At 42.7% G+C, this 27935-nt stretch overlaps 1 protein-coding gene across 4 annotated transcripts in view; it reads left to right on the forward strand.

Annotated features, from left to right (window-relative positions):
- Nucleotides 1–27935, forward strand: part of slc36a4 (solute carrier family 36 member 4) — a 457837-nt gene that overhangs the window by 171415 nt on the left and 258487 nt on the right. The window contains exon 11 of one of the 4 annotated variants that reach the window (XM_070891991.1): nt 12727–12743. The exons of the other annotated variants lie outside the window; for them this stretch is intronic. Within the exon in view, the coding sequence (XP_070748092.1) occupies nt 12727–12730 (4 nt within the window). The 3' untranslated portion in view covers nt 12731–12743. Of the gene's footprint in view, nt 1–12726; nt 12744–27935 lie in introns of those variants that run through there. 4 annotated transcript variants of the gene reach the window in all.

Genomic DNA, 27935 nt, shown 5'->3' on the forward strand with positions numbered 1-27935 from the left:
TTCCGAAATCCATAAATACCAGAACCTGGGCTCGAGTTTTTTCGGATTTGTGACGTCAGAAAGACAATCGAAAGTGCAGAAAAGCCCAGAATCTGGAACGACCTTGGTCCCGAGGGTTCCGGATTCTCAACGCTGCACTTGTACCTCCAAGTCACACGGCGTCAAGATTTGGACATATGTTGCCATGGAAATAGTGGAGAACCAAGGGTCCAGTGAGAATGAGGAATTGAAAGAAATTAATATTCGTAAACCAATTGTACTGGAGGAATTAATGGGACTGAAAGCTGATAAATCCCCTGACCCTGATGGCCGACATCCTAGGCTTTTGAAAGAGGTGGCTATAGAGATAATGGATGTATTGGTTGTCATCTTCCAAAATTCGATAAATTCCGGAACAGTTCCCACAGATTGGAAGGTAGCTAATGTAACCCCGCTATTTAAGAAAGGAGGGCGAGAGAAAACAGGGAAATACAGACCAGTTAGCCTGACATCAGTAGTAGAGAAAATGCTGGAATCTATTATTAAGGACGTGGTAACATTGCACGTTGAAAATAATAATAGGATTGGGCCGAGTCAACATGGATTTATGAAAGGGCAATCATGTTTGACAAATCTGTTAAGAGTTTTTTGAGGTTGTAACTAGCAGAATAGATAAGGGGGGACAAGTGGATGTGGTGTGTTTGGATTTTCAGAAGGCATTCAATAATGTGCCACACAAGAGGTTATTAAACAAAAATAGGACTCATGGGATTGGAGGTAATATACTAGCATGGATTCAGGATTAGTTAACAGACAAAAAAACAGAAGAATAAACGTGTCATTTCGGGTTGGCAGGCTGTACCTCGTGGGGTGCTGCAAGGATCGATGCTTGGGCCCCAGCTATTCACAATCTAGATCAATGATTTGGATGAATAATGTAAAATATCAGCAAATGTAACATATCCAAGTTTGCTGATGATACAAAGCTAGGTGGGAATATAAATTGTGAGGAGGATGCCAAGAGACTTCAAGGGGATTTAGACAGGCTAAGTGAATGGGCAAAATCATGGCAAATTGAATACAATATGGAGAAATGTGAAGTTATCCACTTTGGTAGGAAAATTAGAAAAGCAGAGTATTTTTTAAATGGTGAGAGATTGGGAAATGTTGATGTTCAGAGGGACCAGGGTGACCTTGTACACAAATCACTAACATGCAGGTACAGCAAGCAATTAAGAAAACAAATAGTATGTTGGCCTTTATTACAAGAAAATTTGAGTAAAAGAGTAAAGACACACCTGGAGTATTGTGTACAGTTTTGGTCTCCTTACTTGAGGAAGGACATACTTGCCATAGAGGGAGTGCAACAAAGGTTCACCAGACTGATTCCTGGGATGGGAGGATTGTCCTATGAGGAGAGATTCAGTTGACTAGGCCTATATTCTTTTGAGGAGAATGGGAGGCGATCTCATTGAAACATACAAAATTCTTGCAGGGTGTAATGTATTTGCTTCATGGGTTCTTTGCTGAAGAATTCATAGCAATACATTGCTATTAAGAACTAGTTGGTTTATGAACAAAGTTTTAACAATCACACGACACATTACCAGTTCATCCACCAGGCTCACAACCGCCGCATGCCTCATCATGGATCCCGTAAACACAAACGGCTGGGATTTTATTGAGTCTTGTGAACATCACGTGACTGGCTAAGCCACTTACAATTCAACAGCTCTGTAAACCTGTGAGCATACTTACAGGTGCATACATTACACTGCTTCTCCTTTTGTTTTAGAAGCAAGGGTGCCGAAATTCAGGTACGCCAGAAAGCTGGCGCACCTATGACATTTTACCGCTGAGATCCATGAGGCGGCCTTCTGATCGATTTTTAGGACTTTGAAATTTTTTTTAAGTCGGACCGGATGTCAGTCATAGTGGAGGTGGGAGATCAACAGAAAAGCAGGCTGAGGGGCTGAATTTGGGTCGGGACTGGGACTCCACCACAGTCACTCAGTGGTGGAGCGATGGTGATGTCACAGCGTGTGAGCATCACCATGCTCTCTCCCGTCCACTAAAGGGGAGAGAATCAGTCATTTTTTTATGTTCGGCCACTGGGCCACCAGGGAGGGATTTGGCGGGGCCAGCGGCCTGGTATCCAGGAGGCCGTTGACGGCCCGGCTCAACCCGTGGGCACTATCTTGCCGGCTGATCGGGAAGTCGGCTGGCAAAACTAAATACATGGCGGCTGCGGCAGTGTGCCCTTCCCTTGAAGAGCCGCACACACTCCGGATAAGGTGCACTGACTAAAAAACTTGTCGGGGCACCACGTGTCAGGGCAGCAATATTTTGAGTTGAATTTCATTCGGTGTCTTTTTCAGGTGAGGGAGAGCGGCGTGGCGTGTTCTGATGACGCGCTTGCGGTGGTCATCGGCATTGGGGTGGAATTGGTTCCAGGCTGAAAAATCCACGACCTGAATTTGTGTCGAGGCAGCCAGTTGACCACAAAGCTGCAGCCACAGGTTTCCGCCGCAAATGGGCAGTAACAGGTTTTTCCGAGACCCTGAATTTCGCCCCAAAACATTTATATAATTTTTCAAAAGATTGCTAATCATGATTACAATTTTAACAATTCGACTGCTGTGCCTGAGTATCTTGGTGTAAGATTTTAGCTTCCTCCTGCTCCGACCTCCATTTTTTTGCAGTTGGTTGGCTCTGCCCATTTTCTATATTTGACTTAGGAGACCATCTTGGGAAATTTTTGTTTTCAGAGCGTTCAGGATTCCTGACTTCTATCTTCCTATGTCCTCTTGCGTTTCCTTGGAGCTCTTGTATCAGTCCTAGTGTTCACTTTCTTCCTAAGATCTTGATATTCAATATCCTGTCTAGTCAGTTTGCATTTGCTCATTGATCTTCTCAACTGAATCCCAACTCTACCTCCCCCCTCGGAAGATACAGAGTCTCTGCGAGGTTGTCCCACGCACGCAGAACCGCCTTCAGTCAGCTTCATCTGAGTTGGTGGGGATATGGACATTGTGACCATTGAAGTACTTGGACCTGCCAATGCACTCTGATCTTCGGCTCCTAATCATCTACCCGTGATACCGAACATAAGAACATAAAAACATAAGAATTAGGAACAGGAGTAGGCCATCTAGCCCCTCGAGCCTGCTCTGCCACTCAACAAGATCATGGCTGATCTGGCCGTGGACTCGGCTCCACTTACCCGCCCGCTCCCCATAACCCTTAATTCCCTTATTGGTTAAAAATCTACCTATCTGTGATTTGAATACATTCAATGAGCTAGCCTCAACTGCTTCCCTGGGCAGAGAATTCCACAGATTCACAACCCTCTGGGAGAAGAAATTCCTTCTCAACTCGGTTTTAAATTGGCTCCCCCGTATTTTGAGGATGTGCCCCCTAGTTCTTGTCTCCTCGACCAGTGGAAACAACCTCTCTGCCTCTATCTTGTCTATCCCTTTCATTATTTTAAATGTTTCTATAAGATCACCCCTCATCCTTCTGAACTCCAACGAGTAAAGACCCAGTCTACTCAATCTATCATCATAAGGTAACCCCCTCATCTCCGGAATCAGCCTAGTGAATCGTCTCTAACCCCTCCAAAGCTAGTATATCCTTCCTTAAGCACGCAGTACTCCAGGTGCGGCCTCACCAATACCCTGTACAGTTGCAGCAGGACCTCCCTGCTTTTGTACTCCATCCCTCTCGCAATGAAGGCCAACATTCCATTCGCCTTCCTGATTACCTGCTGCACCTGCAAACTAACTTTTTGGGATTCATGCACAAGGACCCCCAGGTCCCTCTGCACCGCAGCATGTTGTAATTTCTTCCCATTCAAATAATATTCCCTTTTACTGTGTTTTTTTCCCAAGGTGGATGACCTCACATTTTCCGACATATTATTCCATCTGCCAAACCTTAGCCCATTCGCTTAACCTATCTAAATCTCTTTGCAGCCTCTCTATGTCCCCTACACAACCCGCTTTCCCACTAATCTTTGTGTCATCTGCAAATTTTGTTACACTACACTCTGTCCCCTATTTCAGGTCATCTATGTATATTGTAAACAGTTGTGGTCCCAGCACCGATCCCTGTGGCACACCACTAACCACCGATTTCCAACCCGAAAAGGACCCATTTATCCCGACTCTCTGCTTTCTGTTAGCCTGCAAATTCTCGATCCATGCTAATACATTTCCTCTGACTCCGCGTACCTTTATCTTCTGCAGTAACCTTTTGTGTGGCACCTTATCGAATGCCTTTTGGAAATCTAAATACACCACATTCATCGGTACACCTCTATCCACCATGCTCGTTATATCCTCAAAGAATTCCAGTAAATTAGTTAAACATGATTTCCCCTTCATGAATCCATGCTGTGTCTGCTTGATTGCACTATTCCTATCTAGATGTCCCGCTATTTCTTCCTTAATGATAGCTTCAAGCATTTTCCCCACTACAGATGTTAAACTAACCGGCCTATAGTTACCTGCCTTTTGTCTGCCCCCTTTTTTAAACAGAGGCGTTACATTAGCTGCTTTCCAATCCGATGGTACCTCGCCAGAGTCCAGAGAATTGTGGTAGATTATAACGAATGCACCTGCTATAACTTCTGCCATCTCTTTATAACCCTGGGATGCATTTCATCAGGACCAGGGGACTTGTCTACCTTGAGATCCATTAGCCTGTCCAGCACTACCTCCCTAGTGATAGTGATTGTCTCAAGGTCCTCCCTTCCCACATTCCCGTGACCAGCAATTTTTGGCATGGTTTTTGTGTCTTCCACTGTGAAGACCGAAGCAAAATAATTGTTTAAGGTCTCGGCCATTTCCATATTTCCCATTATTAAATCCCCCTTCTCATCTTCTAAGGGACCAACATTTACTTTAGTTACTCTTTTCCGTTTTATATATCGGTAAAGGCTTTTACTATCTGTTTTTATGTTTTGCCCAAGTTTACTTTCGTAATCTATCTTTGCTTTCTTTATTGCTTTCTTAGTCATTCTTTGCTGTCGTTTAAAATTTTCCCAATCTTCAAGTTTCCCACTAACCTTGGCCACCTTATACGCATTGGTTTTTAATTTGATACTCTCCTTTATTTCCTTGTTATCCACGGCTGGTTATCCCTTCTCTTACCGCCCTTCTTTTTCACTGGAATATATTTTTGTTGAGCACTATGAAGGTGCATCACTCGCTAGAAACATTTGATCCACGTGAACCTTGCTGATGTATTCACCAATTTTGACCAAGTACTGCTTTATGCCACATACCTGCATAATTCTACCAATGTCCCATTTGCGTGGATTTGCCCTTTTCGACGGACTGAGAACTCTGACCACGTGATCACCCTTCTGAAAGCACCGCTCTTTACTACTGGAATGATAACGTTTGTGCATGGATTGTGCCTTCTCTACCTTATCAGACAAGTTCGTTTGCAATAAACTGAGACACGTCCTCAGCCTACACTTCATTAATAACTCAGCAGGTTATAGAATGAGGCGTAGTTCTGTATTTGAAAATAAAATTCGCTAACCTGTGCTTCATGCTCACCGATGATCCAATCTGTAGAACTCGTTTTCGCAAAGCCTCCTTGACAATCCCGACCGACCTTTCAGCTGCATCATTCGAAGCAGAATGATATGGTTCTGCCTACGTGTGTTTGATACCGTTGACAAAATTCTGAAAAAATTCAAAAATTGCATGGACCGAAATTGCGACCCATTATCTGACACCATTTCTTCGGGCAAGTCATGGCACGCAAAAATATCCTGTAATTCATCCAATGTCGTTCTGTAATTGTAGATTACCCCATATGCTGTACCTCCAGCCATTTCGAATGGCTATCGATTAGAATTAGAACATTATCACTGCCCCTCTCGCAAAAATCAATATGTATTCTTGGTAATGGTCTCATTGGCCAAGTCCGTGTTTGCAGCGACATTTTAGCTAGCATGGCCCTGCAGTCTTGACAGATAGAACACTTTTATTTATTAACACTTCTAAGTCTTTATCTAACCCAGGCCTATAAGCAAAACATCGGGCCACCGTTTTCATACCTGCGATGCCAGTATGGTCACTGTGAAGTTCCTTCAAGACTTTGGTCCGTAGTGTACTGGGAATGACTTCTCTCGGGCCCTATTTTAGATATCCCTGCTCACATGATAATTCATACCAATGATGCTGAAAGGGCTTTATCTCCTCGTCTAAATGCGTCTGGTCTTCAGACGACCCTCGCAGTGTGTGCTCATAGGCCCGCTGTTACACGGCATTTTTTTTTGTGTGCTCTACAATAAAAGAGATGGTGACCGGAAAGTCCTCATCGACGTCATCTGGATTGAAGATTGACTGTTCGCGGCCAATTTCAGAATGTTCATGAGGCAACCTTGAAAGGGCTTCAGCCACTGCATTCTGCTTCGATGTACGATACTCGATTTTGTAGTTGTACTGAGACAATAAAATAGGCCATCTTTGCATCCTGGAAGTCGCCATAGATGGAATTGCTGCCTTTGGGCCTAGGATAGCTAGTAACGGTTTGTGATTGGTTACTAGCGTGAATTGGAGGCCCAAAAGAAACTGGTGAAACATTTTAATACCAAATCTAATTGCCAAAGCCTCTTTCTCAATCTGGGCATAATTTTGTTCGCTTTTGTTGTGCAATGCAAAGGCAACCAGTTTTTCCTGCCCATCATTCATAACATGGCTGATCACTGCTCCCACACCATAATCAGAGGCATCAGATGCTAGTTTTAGTTCACGAGTCAGATTATAATGGACGAGAAGAGCACTACTGCTCAAGCGCCGCTTGCATATGTCATATGCATTCGGACATAAGAACAAGGAGCAGGAGTAGGCCATCTGGCCCCTCGAGTCTGCTCTGCCATTCAATAAGATCATGGCAGATCTGATCTTGGCCTCAACTCCACTTCCCTACCCTCTCCCCATAACCCTTGACTCACTTATCTTTCAAAAATCTGTCTATCTCCACCTTAAATATATTCAATGTTCTGTTCTATTCAATATTCTGTTGCTCTTCGTCCCATATCCAACGCACACCTTTCTTTAATAAATAATTGAGCACCATTGTTAGTCCAGGAAGAAAATGAGAATAATATTGGTCCATGTCTAAAAAAGATCTTAATTCAGTGATGCTTTTCGGTTCCGGAGCTATCATGATGGCTTCTACTTTCTCCTTAACTGGTTGGAGACCATTTTCATCATCCACAATCCTAGATAAACCAACTGACGCTGTATGAATGCATATTTCCTCTTCTTGAGCTTCAGATTATGGTCATTGAACCGTCAGAATACTTCTAAGATTTCCAGGTTTTCCTTCTCTATACTGGTGGATATCAACACAACATCTTGATTGCACAAACAGTGATTTATTCCCTTTAAGATGTGATCCATGGTAGCGTGAAATATCTTTGGTGAGGATTTGATACCATTGGGCAACTTAGTGTATGAATATAAACCTTTGTGTGTGTTGACGGTCAGATACTGCTGACTATCTTTGTCAACGTTGAGTTGAGCATAGGCGTGGGAGAGATCCGGTTTTGTGAAGACTTTGGCTCCTGCCAGTTCTGCATACAGGTCCTGTGATGTCAGTAAAGGTTACTGTTCATCATCAACTGCTCGATTCATGGTAATTTTATAATCCCCACAGAGCCATACTGTTTTGTCTGCCTTTGGAACTACAACTAATGGGGTGGCACAGTTTATCAGTCTTCACTAAAGCTCAGTTTTTCTCCAACTTATCAAGCTCTCGCTCAACCTGCGATTTTAATGCATATGGTACCGGCCTTGGTCTACAAAAAATAGGTTTGACATCCGACCTAATCCGAATATGTGCATTGTATCCCTTGATGCCCTCATACGAGTCCTCAAACATGTTAGCATATCTCTCTAGCAGAATAGCTGAGACGTAACCATTTCTGTACTACAGGCGCTGTACCAATCCAAACAAAGCACTCAGCCAATCTTTGCCAATAAGTGTCGGTCGATTGACATATTTTACTTTAATAATAGGTAATCTTGCTTGTTGACCCTGGTATTGTACTGTACACTCTATTTGTCCAAGCATCTGCAGTTTTTCCTCTGAATAGGTTTTCAACACTGCTGAGCTTCTTGTAATACACATCTCATTATTGAGCAGTCAGCCACTGTATCTATTGTCATATTAATCCATCAGTTATTAATCAGTACTAATGTTCTGAAATCCTGACATAAGGAATGTACTGCCTTGCCCTTCACTGCATATACACCAAAACCTACACTGTCGTGATTGGTTTCCACCCAGTGAAGTTTTTGATATTGGGCCTGTCCTTGGATTTACATGTGGCTGCAATGTATCCCCTTGGCAGCAGTAGCATCTTGCCCACTTGAACCAACACTGTTGTGCGGTTCGGTTGCCATTACACCTATGACATCTATTCTTCTTGGTTTCATAACTCCCTCCGACTAGGGCTCACTCTCTTGAGCGTTTCTACAGTCGGTGACTGAACTGCTACTACTGCAGGTAGTGGGTGAATTTCTTTAATATTTTCTCTGCCATCTCCATGGAGGTGTCTGTCTTGCATACTTTCTCAAAAGAGAGATCATCCATACCTAACAATTTTGATTGGATGTGTTCATCAATTAGTCCATATTCAAATTTATCTTGAAGAGCCCTATCTAGGAATCCTCCAAAATTGCAGTGTAGAGATCATTTTCTTACGGCAACAATGTATTCACTGATGGTTTCATCAGGCCTTTGGTTTCTCATTGCGAACTTATAGCTCTCCGTTATTTCTAAAAGCTGTGGATCAAAATGATTCTCCAATATCTGAAGTATGTCTGAGAATGAAGCATCATTAAACTTTCTCGGGGTGAACAAATTCACTAAGATACTATAATTCTCTGCTCCAATTATGACTGACAGAATAGCTTTCATCTTCTCCTGTACTGCTTGATTCCTTATTTGTGTATTTGCCACACTTGCTGGGACTTCATTGACATCATTAGCTCTTTTTAAAAAAAAAAACATTTACAATCTTTCACTGTAGGATCTAAACGATTCCTTATTCTTGTCAAAGGCTCCCAAATTACTTACATAACTCATTGTCACATCCATATTGCCTTCTTAGCGTTTAGCTATTTCACTCTCAATAATCTTGAATTGCTTTCCAATTATTCTAAATGGCTTTCCACAAACACTGTTCAGTACTCACAAAAAAAAGATACTACCAGGCCATCATTTGGGAATCACGCTACCGGTATATCTTCTTGCTATACTCCATTTGCATTTGCCTCCACATAAAAGGAAATTCCACTAAAAATTTCTCATTAAGAAAATCTCATCCTCATTGCCATTTTGTAATGTATGTGCTTCATGGGTACTTTGCTTAAGAATCCATAGCAACACATTGCTAATAAGACCTAGTTGGTTTATTAGCAAAGGTTTAACAATCACACAACACATTATCAGTTCATCCACCAAGCTCACTACCACATGCCTCATCGTGGATCCCCTACACCCAACTGGCTGGGGTTTTATTGAGTCTTATGAACATCACATGACTGGCTAAGCCCCTCACAATTCAACAGCTCTGCAGCTATTTTAATTAACAGATAAAGCCGAGTGCCCCCTTATTACAGGGACACTAGAACCCACAAATTACCAAAATAAACTTTAAAGGAACCTTATCCGATCAAATTTAAATTTGGTTGCCGGGGGTAATGATGCACGCCAGTCCCTCTGATGCCTGTCAAGCCCCCTCATAATCTTGTATGTTTCAATAAAATCACCTCTCATTCTTCTAAACTCCAAGGAGTATAGGCCCAACCTGCTCAACCTTTCTTCATATGACAACCCCTTCATCTCAGGAATCAACCTCGTGAATCTTCTTTGAACTGCGTCCAATGCAAGTATATCCTTCTTTAAATAAGGAGACCAAAACTGTACGTAGTACTCCAGGTGTGGTTTTACCAATGTCCTGTACAGTTGGAACAGGACTTCCCTACTTTTATACACCATCCCCTTTGCAATAAAGGCCAGCATTCCATTTGCCTTCCTGATTATTCGCTGTCCCTGCATGCTAACTTTTTTGTGTTTCATGCACAAGAGCCCCCAGATCCCTCGTAGCCACGGAAGAGAGGCAGGCAGTCGGGCTGAACGACCCCCTCGGCCGCCGCTGCCTGGACCTGTTACTGGCCACCTTGGACAGGCCAGGAGCAGTCCTACGAGGAGCCCCTCTGACTTGCCCGCTCCCCTCCGCACTGGGTGCCCAAAGATCAGGAGCGTGGGACTGAAATGCAGCCAGAAATTGAGGAGTAGCCCCGTCAATTAGTGGAATAGGGGCTGCAACCTCACACACTGAATATATACATGGAACACTGACTCCTCCTGACCGCAGAAAATGCAGGCGGTTTGGGAGTCCGTGAATCGACTTAAACATTTATTGCACGGGACTGCCCTGTGCAACACCCTCCAGACCAAGTAGATAATGGGAGGACTCTCGCATAGAGAGCCCCCATCGGGGACCCCCGCCTCCTCCGGATGGCAAGATGGTACACCATGGGGTGTCCAGATGGCAGACGCGGATGGCAAAATGGAGAGTGTGCAAGAGTAGCCCGTACAGGAATCCCCTTCGCGCAGAACTGAAAGGCACGGAGGGAATTTCCCAGAGGCGCCGACTTCAACAACTCTGAAAACCTGTGAGCATACTCACAGCTGTATACATTATACAGGGCTTGGCAGGGTAGATGCAGGGAGGATATTCCCTCTGGGTGGGGCGTCTAGAACCAGGCGTCACAGTCTCAGAATAAGAGTCGGCCATTTAGAACTGAGATGAGGAGAAACTTCTTCACTCAGAGGGTGGTGAATCTTTGGAATTGTCTATCCCAGAGGGCTGTGGAGGCTCAGTCTTTGAGTATATTGAAGATGGAGAATGATAGATTTTTGAATATTGAGGAAATCAAGGGAGATGGGGACAGTGCATGAAAGTGGAGTTGAGTTAGAAGATCGAGGGGCCGAATGGCCTACTCCTGCTCCTATTTCTTATGTTCTTATAAGAATTTGCTGTACCTGCATGTTAACTTTGTGATTCGTATACAAGGACACCCTGGTCCCTCTGAACACCAATATTTCCCAATCTCTCACCATTTAAACAATGCTCTGCTTTTCTATTTTTCCTACTAAAGTGGATAACTTCACATTTCTCCAAATTATATTTCATTTGCCGTGTTCTTGCCCATTCACTTAGCCTGCCTATATCCCCTTGAAGCCTCTTTGCATGCTGCTCACAACTTAGGTACATTCCTACCTAGCTTTGTATCATCAGCAAACTTGGATATATTGCATTTGGTCCCCTCATCCAAATCATTGATATAGATTGTGAATAGCTGGGGCCCTAAGCACCGATCCTTGCGGCACCCCACTAGTTACAGCCTGCCAACCCGAAATGACCCGTTTATTCCTACTCTCTGTTTTCTGTCCGTTAACCAATCCTCAATCCATGCTAGTGTATTACTCCTAATCCCATGAGCCCTAATTTTGTTTAATAACCTCTTGTGTGGCGTCTTATTGAATGCCATCTGAAAATCCAAATACACCACATCCACTGGTTCCTCCTTATCTAGTCTACTAGTTACAACCTCAAAAAACTCTAAACATGATTTCCCTTTCATAAATCCGTGTTGACTCTGCCCAATCCTATTATTATTTTCTAAGTGCTCTGTTGCCCCTTCCTTAATCATATATTATCATTTTCCCTACAACTGATGTTAGGCTAATTGGTCTGTAGTTCCCCGTTTTCTCTCTTCCTCCTTTCTTAAATAGCGGGGTTACATTAGCTAATTCCAATCTGCGGGAACCATTCTAGAATCTATGGAATTTTGGAAGATAACAACCGACGCATCCACTATCTCTATCGCCACCTCTTTCAAAACCCTAGGGTGTAGGCCATCAAGTGCAGGGGATTTATCGGCTTTCAGTCCCATTAATTTCTCCAATACTATTTTTTTACTGATACTAATTTCTTTCAATTCCTAATTCTCGCTTGACCCTTGGTTCTGTGAAGTACTTGTTTAATTTCTCTGCTATTTCCTTATTCCCCGTTATAATTTCTCCTGTCTCGGCCTGTAAGGGACCCACATTTACTTTCACTAATCTTTTCCTTTGTACATACCTATAGAAGCTTTATGTTCTTATGCACTGCTGAGTCAAATGCAACTTCATTTTTTCTGTTTCAAAATCCTAAACCTCCCTACCTATCTACATTATTGGAGCATCATCAACCTAATAATTGCAGCATTTCCAGAAGAGGGGCCAGCACCTCAGTTCAGCTGGGGTGGGCAATAAATGTGACTTTGCCAATATCATTCATATCTCATGAACAAATAAAACAAATATGAACAGTCAACAAGAACGAAGAAAACCTTACTAACTAAAGCCAATTGAAAAGCAGAAAAACTCATTTTCGGAAAAGGTACTACTGTAATAAGGAAAGAGACTTTAATTGTTGGATGAAATAGCCTGAATATCTGTTAACTGAGAAATTGATTTCCGAGCCTTGTTTATTCCTTAATGATGTTTCAAAACCAGACATACTTTTCCAGTGAGCAGGGTAGGACTGGAGGGGCGGTTTTGCTATAGCTGCTAATGTTGAAGTTTGGTTAAATAACAAATGAGTAGTTCTCTGTTTTTCTTTTACATATGCCTGATGGTATTTCGGGTCTCTACACAACAACCCAGCTAAAACCAACAGAAATGACATAAAGAAAGAAATACTTGCATTATATAATGCCTTTCACATCCTAAGGATGCCTCAAAGTGCTTCCCATTAATTATTTTTAGACTACAATCACTATTTTTTTGTAGGCAGAATTGGCAGCCAATTAGTGTACAGCAAGGCCCTACAAACCGTAAATGAGATGAATGATAAATTAAACAAAAACGGTGCACATTCTGAAGATTTGCAACAAAAACTGAATCTGTTGGAAACTCTCAGCGGTTTAGTCATCATTTGCGGAGAGATGCAATGAGTTAACGTTTCAGGTGAAGACCCTTCAGAATTGGAAAAAATTACAGGTAAGTGGCATGTTAAAAAAGGAACAGAGCAAAGTAAAGGAGGAGGGAAAAGAATGAGGCAGTCTAAAAGAATGGTGTGGAAATGATTGGCCCCCTGACTCTTTACCCCTTCTTATGGAGGAGATGCTAGTCTCCACTCGGTGCCTCCCCAGATAGAACGGCTGACATCAGAGTAGCAGGCCTTTGTCCTTTGTGTTGGTGCTCCATTCCTTAGCACCATTGTTGCTGTTGTGATCTGAGGACTTGTTCTTTGATTTGTTAAGTACACTGATGTGTCAGTTGCCAGACAAATATAATTGCTTTTTATTGTTAGAGAAGTATTTCTGTGGTGGTGGTATATTTAAATGGAAATAATGCATTAGTTCATTGTCCAGATATTACTTGTTACTATCAAGGCTTGTGCTTGAATTGTAATTGATTGGTAAAGGTGGAATAGCAAGAAGTACAAATGGTTTGAGTTGTTGGTAAAACACGTATATTGCCTGAGCCTTGTTTAAGAAGGTTTTACTAATATCAGAGTGATGAAACCTCCAAAAACTCATCAACTTTGTGGACCAGAAATAAGATTTGCATAGGAAACTAATGATAAACCTTTGAACTGGTGCAGTGAATTTAGCTTAAGGGTCATCTTTGCATAGTAATGCCTGGTCACGAACATCTGGAAGCAATTGGCTTGCTGCAAGATCATCATGTAGCTATCCAGTTGCCCAAGCAAGATGTGCTTTTAGTGAGTTATGAACGCAGCTGCAATCAGGGACCTAACTGTTCAGTGCATCTGCGAACACTGACGGGTAGCGATAACACTGAGCTTTAGGAACCCAGTGTTAATTTCCTCTTGACCTTTAAATGCTTACTATTATTACCTGATTCAAAATGTTTGTTTTCAGCTTATTCTCCATTTCGTTGCTATAAATAAAGAAGATGAAAGGGAAGAATCACATTTCCTATAAGGAGTAAAGAATGTTGCTAACGCTATTTGTATCTAAACTTGCTGTATCCAACAAAAATTAAATTCTGACTCAACGTGGTCTTGCAGTGGGTCGTTACCATTTGCCAATAGAATGAGTGTAAAAGGTTTCGCGTCCTTTACATTTCCGTCGATGAACAACCTCCCAAACAACTTCCACTGCAGTTTTAATGTCTAAAAGTAGAGAGTAAACACTATGCAAAGATGAAGAGATTGTGCAATGGCTGTCGCTACTGAGAATAGTTTAATATTAGCAAAATATGTAGCAATATTCAGGTACTGACCTCGAATCTTGTAAATTAAGGGCTGAAAGGACTTGGTTTCTATATTTCACCTGCAGTTCTTTCTTTGACACTGTTGTCTGTTATTGATTGAAGGGATATAAGAGATGAAGTAAAAGCTTGTAAATGGATTACATTAACGAACTAGTATCCCGGGCTGCATGTCCAGAGTTAACTCAAACCATTACACTTCTTGGCATATGGTCTTCTTTCAAAGTTCTGTATAGATTTCAAATGAATTTAAAGAGGACAAGTTTCTCAGTAGCAGTGTTCTCCAACTCGCTTTTGTATAGTTTTATCGGTGGAATTGGGCTGGAATTGCTGGGATTATAATGACATGTTAACGATGCTCGCCATTATTAATTTGTAAAAAATCCAGAAATTTGTGGCGAAAAATGAATGCGATATCAGCGGTGAGCTGAAAAGTCCAATGTTGTTCGTTGCAAGATGCACCATTGCAGCAATTTCTGGACCATTTGTATCTCCACACTTAGCAATGTATTCTTTGTCTGGCAAGTGTCATTTGTTTTTAATGTTATGGCCGATGCCCTGCAAATCTTTGCCATCAACTTTCTGGCTAACTATACTATTTGACCAGCAATGAGGAATTTGGCTTCTCCAAATCTGAGACCTGTTTCCCAACCTTTTAGATAAAGGAAATTATAGTGATGTAAAATTGTTCATAACTACCATTGTTGATATTTCTAAATGCTGGCAATATTGAAAAATGCTAGTCTGAGAATACCTGTAGGATATCTTATTAGTAGTAATGTTTAAAAAAATAATGTCTGCAACTTCATTTATTTTGGGGCTAAATGGTTGTCAATATTCCCTGTTCTATTTGAGCCTTCGCTTCTATGTCCAGAGGATGCTTTCACTTGCTCGGATATCTGGGTAAATTTGGGCCGATGTCCATTGATCGAACAGAGAGCACTCTTCACTTTATTTCGGTTTACTGGTTTTATTATGTGACCTAAAATGATCCTCGACTGGATGGCAACAGAATGTGCTAGACTGTTTGTATGTATGATACTCGTATATTGTTCATTTTAACAACAGTTGGCCCCCTGATGGAAGTAAGCACATTGGACCAATTATACTTCTTCAATTTTATTGCTTTTTGGTATTTCATGGGAAGATTTTAGGGGCTCTGACAATAAAAGCAGTCGTTTACTGGAAGGAGAAATTCGATATACCTGTAGTCCCATTTAGGGCACTAAAACCTTAAAAGTTGAAAAATTAGCATCCGATGCGAATCATTCTTGCCTAATCAATACCATGCCAAATTTTGGACAAAAATGCTTCAGTTTTGTCACCATTGTTTTAGTATTTGATTTTAATTGGGTTAAAAAAAGTAAAAATAAGGATGAGATCAATCAGAAAATAGTGTTCAGTTGTTGCTAAACTTGGGGTTAAAAGGATTGAAGGAGAGAAGAGATACATTTGACTCCAAATTGATATGGCTATCTCTGTTTCAGAGATTGGTTGACTCAAAGCTAAAACCAAACTGGAGATATATAATTTATTTAGTTTATACTGATGATTGGGAGACACTTAGAAAGAAAAGTTCAGATTGTCTCACTACCAAATGTTTTATATGTGGTGAGAGATTGGCTAGCTTCCAAGCGATAGATATATAATTATTTTTCACATCTCTAAGGTGACGTTTTTCCTTTTTTTTTCTTTTTCCTTGCATTTCATGTCCAAACAAAAAAACATACTGATGCAATCTCTTTGGTGCCTGAGCCTTTGAGTATCTTTCAGTGGTAGCAACAACTGCACCACTGAAATGTGTTGTAACTTCATTGGCTTATTTGCTGTGTAGTGGCTTCAGTGAACTCCAGTCAACTCACTAGGCATAATAATGTACCTCCACCCCACCATGACAACTAACACTCCCTAGGTCGATAGATTTAGTATCTTTGTTAATAACTAGTGAAATACTGCCTCGGGGTCGTCTTCAAATTGATGCCTGTCGCCATCTTTATGGAAACTTGTGTTTGACCTTTGCAACCTTAGTTCTCAGGATACTGTCTTAGAAGATGTTCACGTGCCACAAGCCTGCAACTGCAAAAACTTCATTGTCAAATATTCTGACCTTCTTTGACATAGTTTTGTTGAGAATGAAGAAAACTTCAGGTATTATACTCATGTGATGGGAGCAGCAATATCTTGTATAAAGGCAGGGGTGGAACACCATGATGTCGCATTAGAAAAGAAAAGCATGGTGCACAAAAGTGTGGGAGGTACAGATAGCACTAGTGTAAGAGAGAGTACGCTATTAAGTGGGGTCAGACTAAGAGAGAATACAAGAAGGTCTAAGATAGGTTTAGAGAGCATGTATGTAAATGAACGAAGAGTGGTAAATAAGGTTGGTGAGATGTAGGTGCACATAGCCACATGGGAATATGATACTATGGCTATAACGGAGACCTGGCTCAAAAAGGGCAGGATTGGGTACTAAGTATTCCTGGATATAAGATGTTCAGGAAAGATAGAAAAGGAAAGAAAGGAGGTGCGGTGACAGTATTGATTAAGAAGAATATTATAGTGCTGGAGAGGACATCAAGGGACAGAATCTATTTGGTTTGAGTTAAGAAATAATAAAAGTGCCATTATATTACTAGGTGTATTCTATAGGCAAACTACGAGTGGGCAGGATATAGAGGAGCAAATTTGCGGGGAAATTACCGCGAGGTGCAAGAACTATATACTATCTCATAATACTCCTGTGAAGCGCCTTGGGCGTTTCACCACGTGAAAGGCACTATATAAATACAAGTTATTGTTGTTGATAATGGGGGACTTCAATTATCCTAATATTGACTGGCATAATAATAGTGTAAAAAGCAGAGAAGGGGAAGAATTTCTGAAGTGTGTTCAGGAAAACTTTCTTGATCAGTATGTTTCAGGCCCAACGAGCATGGAGGCATTATAGGATCTTGTTCTGGGGAATGAAGTGGGTCAGGTGGATCAGGTTTCAGTAGGGGAACATTTAGGGAACAGTGATCATAGTATCATAAGGTTTAGATTAGCTATGGAAAAGGACAATCTAGAGCAAAAATACTTAATTGGAGGAGGAACAATTACAGTGGGTTGTGAACGGACCTGGCCTGGGTAAATTGGAATCCAACATTGGCAGGCACAACTGTAATTGAACAATGGACTGCCTTGAAACAGAAGTTGGTTCGGGTACAGTGGACTTACATTCCCACAAGGGGTAAAAGGTAGAGCAACCAAAGCCAAAGCTCCCTGGATGATGAAAGAGATAGAGAGTAAGATAAAGCAGAAAAATGTGGGTATGACAAATGTCAGGTTGAGAATACAAGCATAAATCAGGCTGAATACAGAAAGTTCAGAGGGGAAGTGAAAAAGGAACTAAGAGGGGCAAAGAGAGAGTATGAAAATAGACTGGCAGCTAACATAAATTGAAATCCAAAAGTCTAATATATGCATATAAATAATAATCGGGTAGTAAGAGGAGCAGTGGGGCCGATTAGGACCAAAAATTGACCAATGCATGGAGGGAGAGGGCATGACTGAGGTACTAAATGAATACTTTGCATCTGCCTTTACCATCGTCATCATCATAGTCCCTCAGAATCGAGGAAGACTTGCTTCACTCCCAAAGTGAGTTCTTTGATGGCTGGACAGTCCAATGCAAGAGCCACAGACCCTGCCACAGGTGGGACAGACATTCATCGAGGGAAGGGGTCGGTGGGGCTGGTTTGCCGCACGCTCCTTCCACTGCCTGCGCTTGGACTTCTCATGCTCTTTGTGTTGAGACTCAAAGAGCTCAACGCCCTCCCAGAAGCACTTTCTCCACCTCGGGCGGTCTTCGACCAGGGTCTCCCAGGTGTCAGTGGTGATATCGCACTTTACCAGAGAGGCTTTGAGGGTATCCTTAAAACGTTTCCGCTGTCTTCCTTTGGCTCGTTTACCTTGAAGGAGCTCCGCATAAAGCGTTTACTTAGGGAGTCTCGTATCTGGCATGCGAACTATGTGGCCTGCCCAGCGAAGCTGATTGAGTGTGGTCAGTGCTTCAATACTGGGGATGTTAGCCTGATCAAGGACACTGATGTTGGTGTGCCTGTCCTCCCAGGGGATTTGCAGGATCTTTCGGAGACAAAGGCCTTTGACACTGTCAACCGTGAGGGTCTATGGAGCGTTCTCCTCCGTTTCGGATGCCCCCAAAAGTTTGTCAACATCCTTCGCCTGCTTCACGATGACATGCAGGCCGTGATCCTTACCAACGAATCCATTACAGACCCAATTCACGTGCGGACCGGTGTCAAACAGGGCTGCATCATCGCTCCAACCCTCTTCTCAATCTTCCTTGCCGCCCTGCTCCACCTCACAATCAACAAGCTCTCCACTGGAGTGGAACTAAACTACAGAACCAGTGGGAAGCTGTTTAACCTACGCCGCCTCCAGGCCAGGTCCAAGATCACCCCAACCTCTGCTGTTGAGCTGCAGTATGCGGATGACGCCTGCGTCTGCGCACATTCAGAGGCTGAACTCCAGGATATAGACAATGTATTCACTGAGGCATATAAAAGCATAGGCCTTACGCTTAACATCCGTAAGACAAAGGTCCTCCAGCAGCCTGTCACCGCCGCACAGCACTGCCCTCCAATCATCAAGATTCATAGCGCGGCCCTCGACAACGTGGACCATTTCCCATGTCTCGGGGAGCCTCTTATCAACAAAGGCAGACATTGATGCGGAGATTCAACATCGCCTCCAGTGCGCCAGTGCAGCCTTTGGCCAACTGAGGAAAAGAGTGTTTGAAGACCAGGCCCTCAAATCTACCACCAAGCTCATGGTCTACAAGGCTGTAGTTATACCCGCCCTCCTGTATGGATCTGAGGCGTGGACAATGTATAGAAGGCACCTCAAGTCACTGGAGATATATCTGTACCAAGGAAGAAGATGCTGCCAAAGTCATAGTGAAAGAGGAGATAGTTGAGATATTGGATGGGATAAAAATTGATAAGGGGGAAGTACTAGAAAGGCTGGCTGCATTTAAAATAGATAAGTCACGAGGACGGGATGGGATGCATCTCGGATGCTGAGGGAAGTAAAGGTGGAAATTGTGGAGGTACTGGCCATAATCTTCCAATCCTCCTTAGATACAGGGGTGGTGCCAGAGGACTGGAGAATTGCAAATGTTACATCCTTGTTCAAAAAAGGGTGCAACTACAGGCCAGTCAGTTTAATCTCGGTAGTGGGGAAGCGATTAGAAACAATAATCCGGGGTAAAATTAACAGTCACTTGGACAAGTATGGATTAATTAAGAAAAGCCAACATGGAATTGTTAAAGACAAATCATGTTTAAGTAACTTGATTGAGTTTTTTGGTGAGGTAACAAAGAGGGTTGATGAGGGCAATATGGTTGATGTGTACATGGACTTCCAAAAGGCTTTTGATAAAATGCCACATAATAGGCTTGCCAACAAAGTTGATGCCCATGGAATAAAAGGAATAGTAGCAGCATGGATACGAAGTTGAGATATTGGATGGAATTAAAAATTGATGGTGTGGTGTGTAATGTATTTGCATCATGGGTTCTTTGCTTAAGAATTCATAGGAACACATTGCTATTGAGAACTAGTTGGTTTATTAACAAGAGTTAACAATCACACTATACATTACCAGTTCATCCACTAGGTTCACAACTGTATATCACAGCGTGGATGACCTGGAATTTTATTGAGTGGACACCATGTGACTGGCTAAATAACTCACCGGTGTATACATTACATTGCACTGCTTCCAATTATTTTTAGAAGCAAGGTATTTATACAATATTTCAAAAAATTACTTGCCATGATTAGAATTTTACAAATTCGACAGCTGAGCCTGAGCATCTTGTTATAAACTTTTAGCTTCCTCCTGCTCCGACCTCCATTTCTTTGCAATTGGCTGCCTATGCCCATTTTCTATATTCTTATTTGACTCAGGAGACTGTCTTGGGGAATTTCTGTTTTTAGAGAGTGTAGCCCAAGATTCCTGACCTCTATCTTCCTGTGTCCTCTTGAGTTTCGTTGAAACCCTTACATCAGTTCTAGTGTTCACTTTCTTTCTAAGATCTTGATATTCCTGGTTATCAATATCCTGTCCAGTTGGTCTTCTCAACTGAACTTCAACACTACCTCCCCCCTGAGAAGATAAAGTCTGCGAGATTGTTCCATACCCACAGAACCACCTTCAGTCGGCTTCATCTGAGTTGGTGGGGATATGGACTTTGTGACCGCTGTGTTCGTTGAAGTACTTGGTCCTGCCAACTCACTCTGATCCTCGTCCAAATCAGACTCATAATTCTCTACTCGTGGTACCAAAGGTGCACCACTTGCTAGAAACATTTGATCCACATGAACCTTCTTGATGTATTCACCAATTCTGACCAGGTACACATACCTGAATGATTGTACCAATGTCCCATTTTCGACAGACTGAGAACTCTGACCTGATCACCCTTCTGAAAGCACTGCTGTTTAATCATCATCACCATAGGCAGTCCCTCGGAATCGAGGAAGACTTGCTTCCACTCTTAACATGAGTTCTTAGGTTGGCTGTACAGTTCAATACGAGAACCACAGTCTCTGTCACAGGTGGGACAGATAGTCGTTGAGAGAAGGTGGGATGATAATGTTTCTGCACTGATTTTGCCTTCTCTACCTTATCAGACAAGTTCAGTTGCAATAAAATGAGACGAGTCCTCAGCCTATGCTTCATCAATGATTCAGCAGGTGTGTACCCTGTTGTAGAATGGGGCTTAGTTCTGTATTTGAAAAGAAAAATCGCTAACCTATGCTTCATGCTCACTGATGATCCAGTCTGTAAAACTTGTTTCCGCAAAGCCTCCTTAACAATCCTGACCTTTCAACTGTACAATTCGAAGCAAGATTATATGGTGCTACCAACGTGTGTTTGATACCGTTGTGTCTGGCAAGATTCGCAAATTGCATGGACCGAAATTGCGGCCCATTATCTGACACCAATTCTTCAGGCAGGCCATGGCATGCAAAAATATCCCATAATTTATCCAATGGACGCTCTGTAGTCATAGATGACCCCATATGCCATACTTCCAGCCATTTCGAATGGCTAGCGATTAGAACCAGAAAATGATCACTGCCTCTCTCTATAAAAAGACATCCGCCACTGATTTCTGCTTCGATGTACGATACTCGATTTTGTAATTGTACTGAGACAATAAAGTAGGCCACCTTTGCATCCTGGAAGCTGCCATAGATGGAAAGATCGCCTTTGGGCCTAGGATAGCTAGTAACGGGTTGTGATCGGTTACTAGCGTAAATTGGCATCCCAAAAGAAACCGGTGAAACTTGTTAATACCAAATCTAATTGCCAAAGCTTCTTTCTCAATCTGGGCATAATTTTGTTTGCTTTTGTTGAGCGTATGCGATGCAAAGGCAACCATCTTTTCCTGCTCATCATTCATAACATGGCTAATCACTGTTCCCACACCATACCCAAAAGCATCACATACTAGTCTTAGATCATGAGTCACTGCTCAAGCATCGCTTGCATGTATCGTATGCATTCTGTTGCTCTTTGTCCCATTTCCACCGCACACCTTTAATAAATAATGGAGTGCTGCGAGCATCAATTGCTAGTCCAAGAAGGAAACGATCATAATATTGGACCATGCCTAAAAAGAATTGTGATTCAGTAACGTTTTTCTGCTCTGGAGCCTTCATGATTGCTTAATTGGTTGGAGACCATTTTCATCTATCCGCAATCCTAGATAAACTACCGCACGCTGCTCCTCTTCAGCTTCAGATTATGGTCATTGAACAGTCAGAATACTTCTAACATTTCCTGGTTTTCCTTCTCTGTGCAGCTGGCTATTAACACATCATCTTGATTGCACAAACAGTGATTTGATCTGATCCATGGTAGCCTGAAATATCTTTGGTGAGGACTTGATACCATAGTGCAACATAATGTATGAATATAAACCTTTACGTGTGTTAACAGTCAGATACTGCTGACTATCCTTGTCAACGTTGAGTTGAGCATAGGAGTGGGGGAGATCCAGTTTTGTGAAGGCTTTAGGCTCCCGCCAGTTCTGCATACAGGTCCTGTGATGTCGGTAAAGACCACTGTTTATCATCAACTGCTCGATTCAGGGTAATTTTATAATCCCCACAGAGCCATACCGTTTTGCCTGCCTTCAGAACTACAACTAACATGGTGGCCCAGTCACTCCTATCAGTCTTCACTAAAGTTCTGTTTTTCTCCAACATATCAAAGCTCTCACTCAACCTGTGATTTTAATGCATATGGTACAGGCCTTGGTCCACAAAAAATAGATTTGACATCCGACCTAATCCGAATATGTGCACTGTATCTCTTGATGCCCTCGTCTGAGTCCTCACACATGTTGGCATATCTCTCCAGCACAATATCTAGCCGAGATTTAACCATTTCTGTTGTACAGACACTGTACTAATCCAAATAAAGCACTCTTAGCCAATCTTTGCCAATAAGTGTCGGCCGATTGACGTATTTCACTAGAATAATATATAATCTTGCTTGTTCTCCTTGGGGTGTTGCACTATACATTCCATTTGTCCATGCATCTGCAGTTTTTCCTCTGAATATGTTTTCTGCTTCGCTGAGCTCGCTTTTAGTGATATGCCGCTGGAATTCTTGTAATACACATCCTGACTCATTATTAAGCTATCAGCCGCTGTGTCTGTTGTCGTATTAATCCATCGATTATTAATCAGTACTAACGATCAGTGCTAAAGATAAAAGTTCATGGGGTTGGGGGTAATATATTAGCATGAATAGAGGATTGGCTAACTAAAGAGAACAGAGAGTCGGGATAAATGGTTCATTTTCTGGTTGGCAACCAGTAACTAGTGGGGTGCCGCAGGGATCAGTGCTGGGACCCTAACTATTTACAATCTATATTAATGACTTGGAAGAAGGGACTTCAGTGTAACTTAGCGAAGTTTGCTGACGATACAAAGATGAGAGGAAAATCAATGTGTGGAGGACACAAAAAATCTGCAAAAGGAAATAGACAGGCTAAGTGAGTGGGCAAAAATTTGGCAGATAGAGTATAAAGTATGAGGTCATGCACTTTAACAGAAAAAAATAAATAGCAAGTTATTATTTAAATGGAGAAAGATTGCAAAGTGCCACAGTACAGTGGGACCTGGGGATACTTATGCATGAAACGCAAAAGGACAGCAAGTGATCAGGAAGGCCAATGGTATCTTGGCCTTTATTGCAAAGGGGATGGAGTATAAAAGCAGGGAAGTCTTGCTACAGTTATACAAGGTATTGGTGAGGCCACACCTGGAATACTGCATGCAGTTTTGGTTTCCATCTTTATGAAAGGATATACTTGCTTTTGAGGCAGATCGGAGAAGTTCACTAGCTTGATTCCGGGGATGAGGGGGTTGACTTATGAGGAAAGGTTGAGTAGGTTGGGCCTCTACTCATTGGAATTCAGAAGAATGAGAGGTGATCTTATCGAAATGTGTAAGATTATGAGGGGGCTTGACAAGGTGGATGCAGAGAGGATGTTTCCACTGATGGGGGAGACTTGAACTAGAGGGCATGATCTTAGAATAAGGGACCGCCCATTTAAAACAGAGATGAGGATAAATTTATTCTCTCAGAGGGTTGTAAATGTGTGGAATTCGCTGCCTCAGAGAGCTGTGGAAACTGGAACATTGAATAAATTTAAGACAGAAATAGACAGTTTCTTAAATGATAAGGGGATAAGGAGTTATGGGAGCAGACGGGGAAGTGGAGCTGAGTCTATGATCAGATCAGCCATGATCTTATTGACTGGTGGAGCAGGCTTGAGGGGCTGTATGGCCTACTCCTGCTCTCCACTCTCTCTCCTGCGACAGTTGGAGCTGGTGCTCTCCACTCTCTCGTCCTGTGACAGTTGGAGCTGGTGCTCTCCACTCTCTCTCCTGCGACAGTTGGAACTGGTGCTCTCCACTCTCCCGTCCTGTGACAGTTTGAACTGGTGCTCTCCATTCTCTCTCCTGTGACAGTTGGAACTGGTGCTCTCCACTCTCTCTCCTGTGACAATTGGAACTGGTGCTCTCCACTCTCTCTCCTGCGACAGTTGGAACTGGTGCTCTCCACTCTCTCTCCTGTGACAGTTGGAACTGGTGCTTTCCACTCTCTCTCCTGCGACAGTTGAAACTGGTGCTCTCCACTCTCCCATCCTGTGACAGTTGGAACTGGTGCTCTCCACTCTCTCTCCTGTGACAGTTGGAACTGGTGCTTTCCACTCTCTCCTGCGACAGTTGGAACTGGTGCTCTCCACTCTCTCTCCTGTGACAGTGGGAACTGGTGCTCTCCACTCTCCCATCCTGTGACAGTGGGAACTGGTGCTCTCCACTCTCCCATCCTGTGACAGTTTGAACTGGTGCTCTCCACTCTCTCTCCTGTGACAGTGGGAACTGGTGCTCTCCACTCTCCCATCCTGTGACAGTTTGAACTGGTGCTCTCCACACTCTGTCCTGTGACAGTTGGAGCTTGTGCTCTCCACTCTCTCCTGCGACAGTTGGAGCTGGTACTCTCCACTCTTCCTTTGGTGTAGGAGGGAGGGCTTTAGTTTCCTGAACAATTGGGACCGCTTCTGGGGAAGGTGGGATCTGCACAAGTCGGACAGGTTACACCTCAACAGAGACGGGACCAATGTTCTCGCGGGTGGTTTTGATAGTGCGGTTGGGGAGGGCTTTGAACTAGCTTGGCAGGGGGATGGAAACCCAGGAGAGGGCTCTGAGCTAGTTAGAGTGGGTGAGAGCTCAGATGAACAGAACCCGAAGAAAGAATGCAAAAGGCAGGAGGCAACAGAGCAGAGTAGCACTGGGGTAAGTGTAAACCACAAGGTGATAGGAAGGGACAATATGTATGAATATAAAGGGGCTGCAGGAGGGGTCAAAACTAAAAATCAAGGTTGAAAAACTAGTATTAAAACACTCTACCTTAACGCACGCAGCATTCAAAATAAAGTAAATGAGTTGACGGCACAAATCATTACAAATGGGTATGATTTGGTGGCCATTACAGAAACGTGGTTGCAGGGTGGCCAAGACTGGGAATTAAACATACAGGGGTATCTGACAATTTGGAAAGATAGACAAAAAGGGAAAGAAGGTGGGGTAGCTCTGTTAATAAAGGATGATATCAAGGCAGTTGTGAGAGACGATATTGGCTCTAATGAACAAAATGTTGAATCATTGTGGGTGGAGATTAGAGATAGTAAGGGGAAAAAGTCACTGATGGGCGTAGTTTATAGGCCCCCAAATAATAACTTCACGGTGAGGCGGACAATAATCAAGGGAATAATGGAGGCATGTGAAAAAGGAATGGCAGTCATCATGGGGGATTTTAACCTACATATCGATTGGTCAAATCAAATCGCACAGGGTAGCCTTGAGGATGAATTCATAGAATGCATATGGGATTGTTTCTTAGAACAGTATGTTACAGAACCTACAAGGGAGCAAGCTATCTTAGATCTGGTCCTGTGTAATGAGACAGGAATAATAAACAATCTCCTAGTAAAAGATCCTCTCGGAATGAGTGATCACAGTATGGTTGAATTTGTAATACAGATTGAAGGTGAGGAAGTAGTGTCTCAAATGAGCGTACTATGCTTAAACAAAGGAGACAAAAGTGGGATGAGGGCAGAGTTCGCTAAAGTAGACTGGGAACACAGACTAAACGGTGGCACAATTGAGGAACAGTGGAGGACTTTTAAGGAGCTCTTTCATAGTGCTCAACAAAAATATATTCCAGTAAAAAAGAAGGGCGGTAAGAGAAGGGATAACCAGCCGTGGATAACCAAGGAAATAAAGGGGAGTATCAAATTAAAAACCAATGCGTATAAGGTGGCCAAGGTTAGTGGGAAACTAGAAGATTGGGAAAATTTTAAACGACAGCAAAGAATGACTAAGAAAGCAATAAAGAAGGGGAAGATAGATTGCGAATGTAAACTTGCGCAAAACATAAAAACAGATAGTAAAAGCTTTTACCGATATATAAAACGGAAAAGAGTGACTAAAGTAAATGTTGGTCCCTCAGAAGATGAGAAAGGGGATTTAATAATGGGACATATGGAAATGGCTGAGACCTGAAACAATTATTTTGCTTCGGTCTTCACAGTGGAAGACACAAAAACCATGCCAAAAATTGCTGGTCACGGGAATGTGGAAAGGGAGGACCTTGAGACAATCACTATCACTAAGGAGGTAGTGCTGGACAGGCTAATGGGACTCAAGGTAGACAAGTCCCCTGGTCCTGATGAAATGCATCCCAGGGTATTAAAAGAGATGGTGGAAGTTATAGCAGATGCATTCGTTATAATCTACCAAAGTTCTCTGGACTCTGGGGAGGTGCCATCGGATTGGAAAGCAGCTAATGTAACGTCTCTGTTTAAAAAAGGGGGCAGACAAAAGGCAGGTAACTATAGGCCGGTTAGTTTAACATCTGTAGTGGGGAAAATGCTTGAAGCTATCATTAAGGAAGAAATAGCGGGACATCTAGATAGGAATAGTGCAATCAAGCAGACGCAACATGGATTCATGAAGGGGAAATCATGTTTAACTAATTTACTGGAGTTCTTTGAGGATATAACAAGCATGGTGGATAGAGGTGTACTGATGGATGTGGTGTATTTAGATTCGATAAGATGCCACACAAAAGGTTACTGCAGAAGATAAAGGTACGCGGAGTCAGAGGAAATGTATTGGCATGGATCGAGAATTGGCTGGCTAACAGAAAGCAGAGAGTCGGGATAAATGGGTACTTTTCGGGTTGGAAATCGGTGGTTAGTGGTGTGCCACAGGGATCAGTGCTGGGACCACAACTGTTTACAATATACATAGATGACCTGGAAGTGGGGACAGAGTGTAGTGTAACAAAATTTGTAGATGACACAAAGATTAGTGGGAAAGCGGGTTGTGTAGAGGACACAGAGAGGCTGCAAAGAGATTTAGATAGGTTAAGCAAATGGGCTAAGGTTTGGCAGATGGAATACAATGTCGGAAAATGTGAGGTCATCCACCTTGGGAAAAAAACAGTAAAAGGGAATATTATTTGAATGGGGAGAAATTACAACATGCTGCAGTGCAGAGGGACCTGGAGGTCCTTGTGCATGAAACTCTTTTTGGAGTTCATCTGCAAAACAAAAAAAACATTAAACGGTGCCACCCGACCTGGGTGACACTCCAGGCCCTTTTTTTTTCTTTCCCCCTTTTTTTTTTGTGTTTTTCTTTTTTTTTGGTTTTTTTTTGGGCACTAAAATCACAATTTTCCCCAGTGCCCCCTATAAAAGGGAAGGGGGACACTAAAAGCACCGGCAATTAAAACAAATTAAACTTTAAAACGTAAAATCAAATTAAAATTTGGTTGCCGGGCGTGATGATGCACTCCAGTCCCTCCGGTGCCCACCTCTCGCGGAAGGCCGCGAGCGTACCGGTGGACACCGCGTGCTCCATCTCCAAGGACACCCTGGACCGGATGTAAGAGCGGAAGAGAGGCAGGTAGTCAGGTTGAACGACCCCCTCGACCGCCCGCTGCCTGGACCGGCTGATGGCACCCTTGGCCGTGACCA

This window comes from Pristiophorus japonicus, chromosome 10 (assembly GCF_044704955.1).
Source record: "Pristiophorus japonicus isolate sPriJap1 chromosome 10, sPriJap1.hap1, whole genome shotgun sequence".
NCBI lineage: Eukaryota > Metazoa > Chordata > Chondrichthyes > Pristiophoridae > Pristiophorus > Pristiophorus japonicus.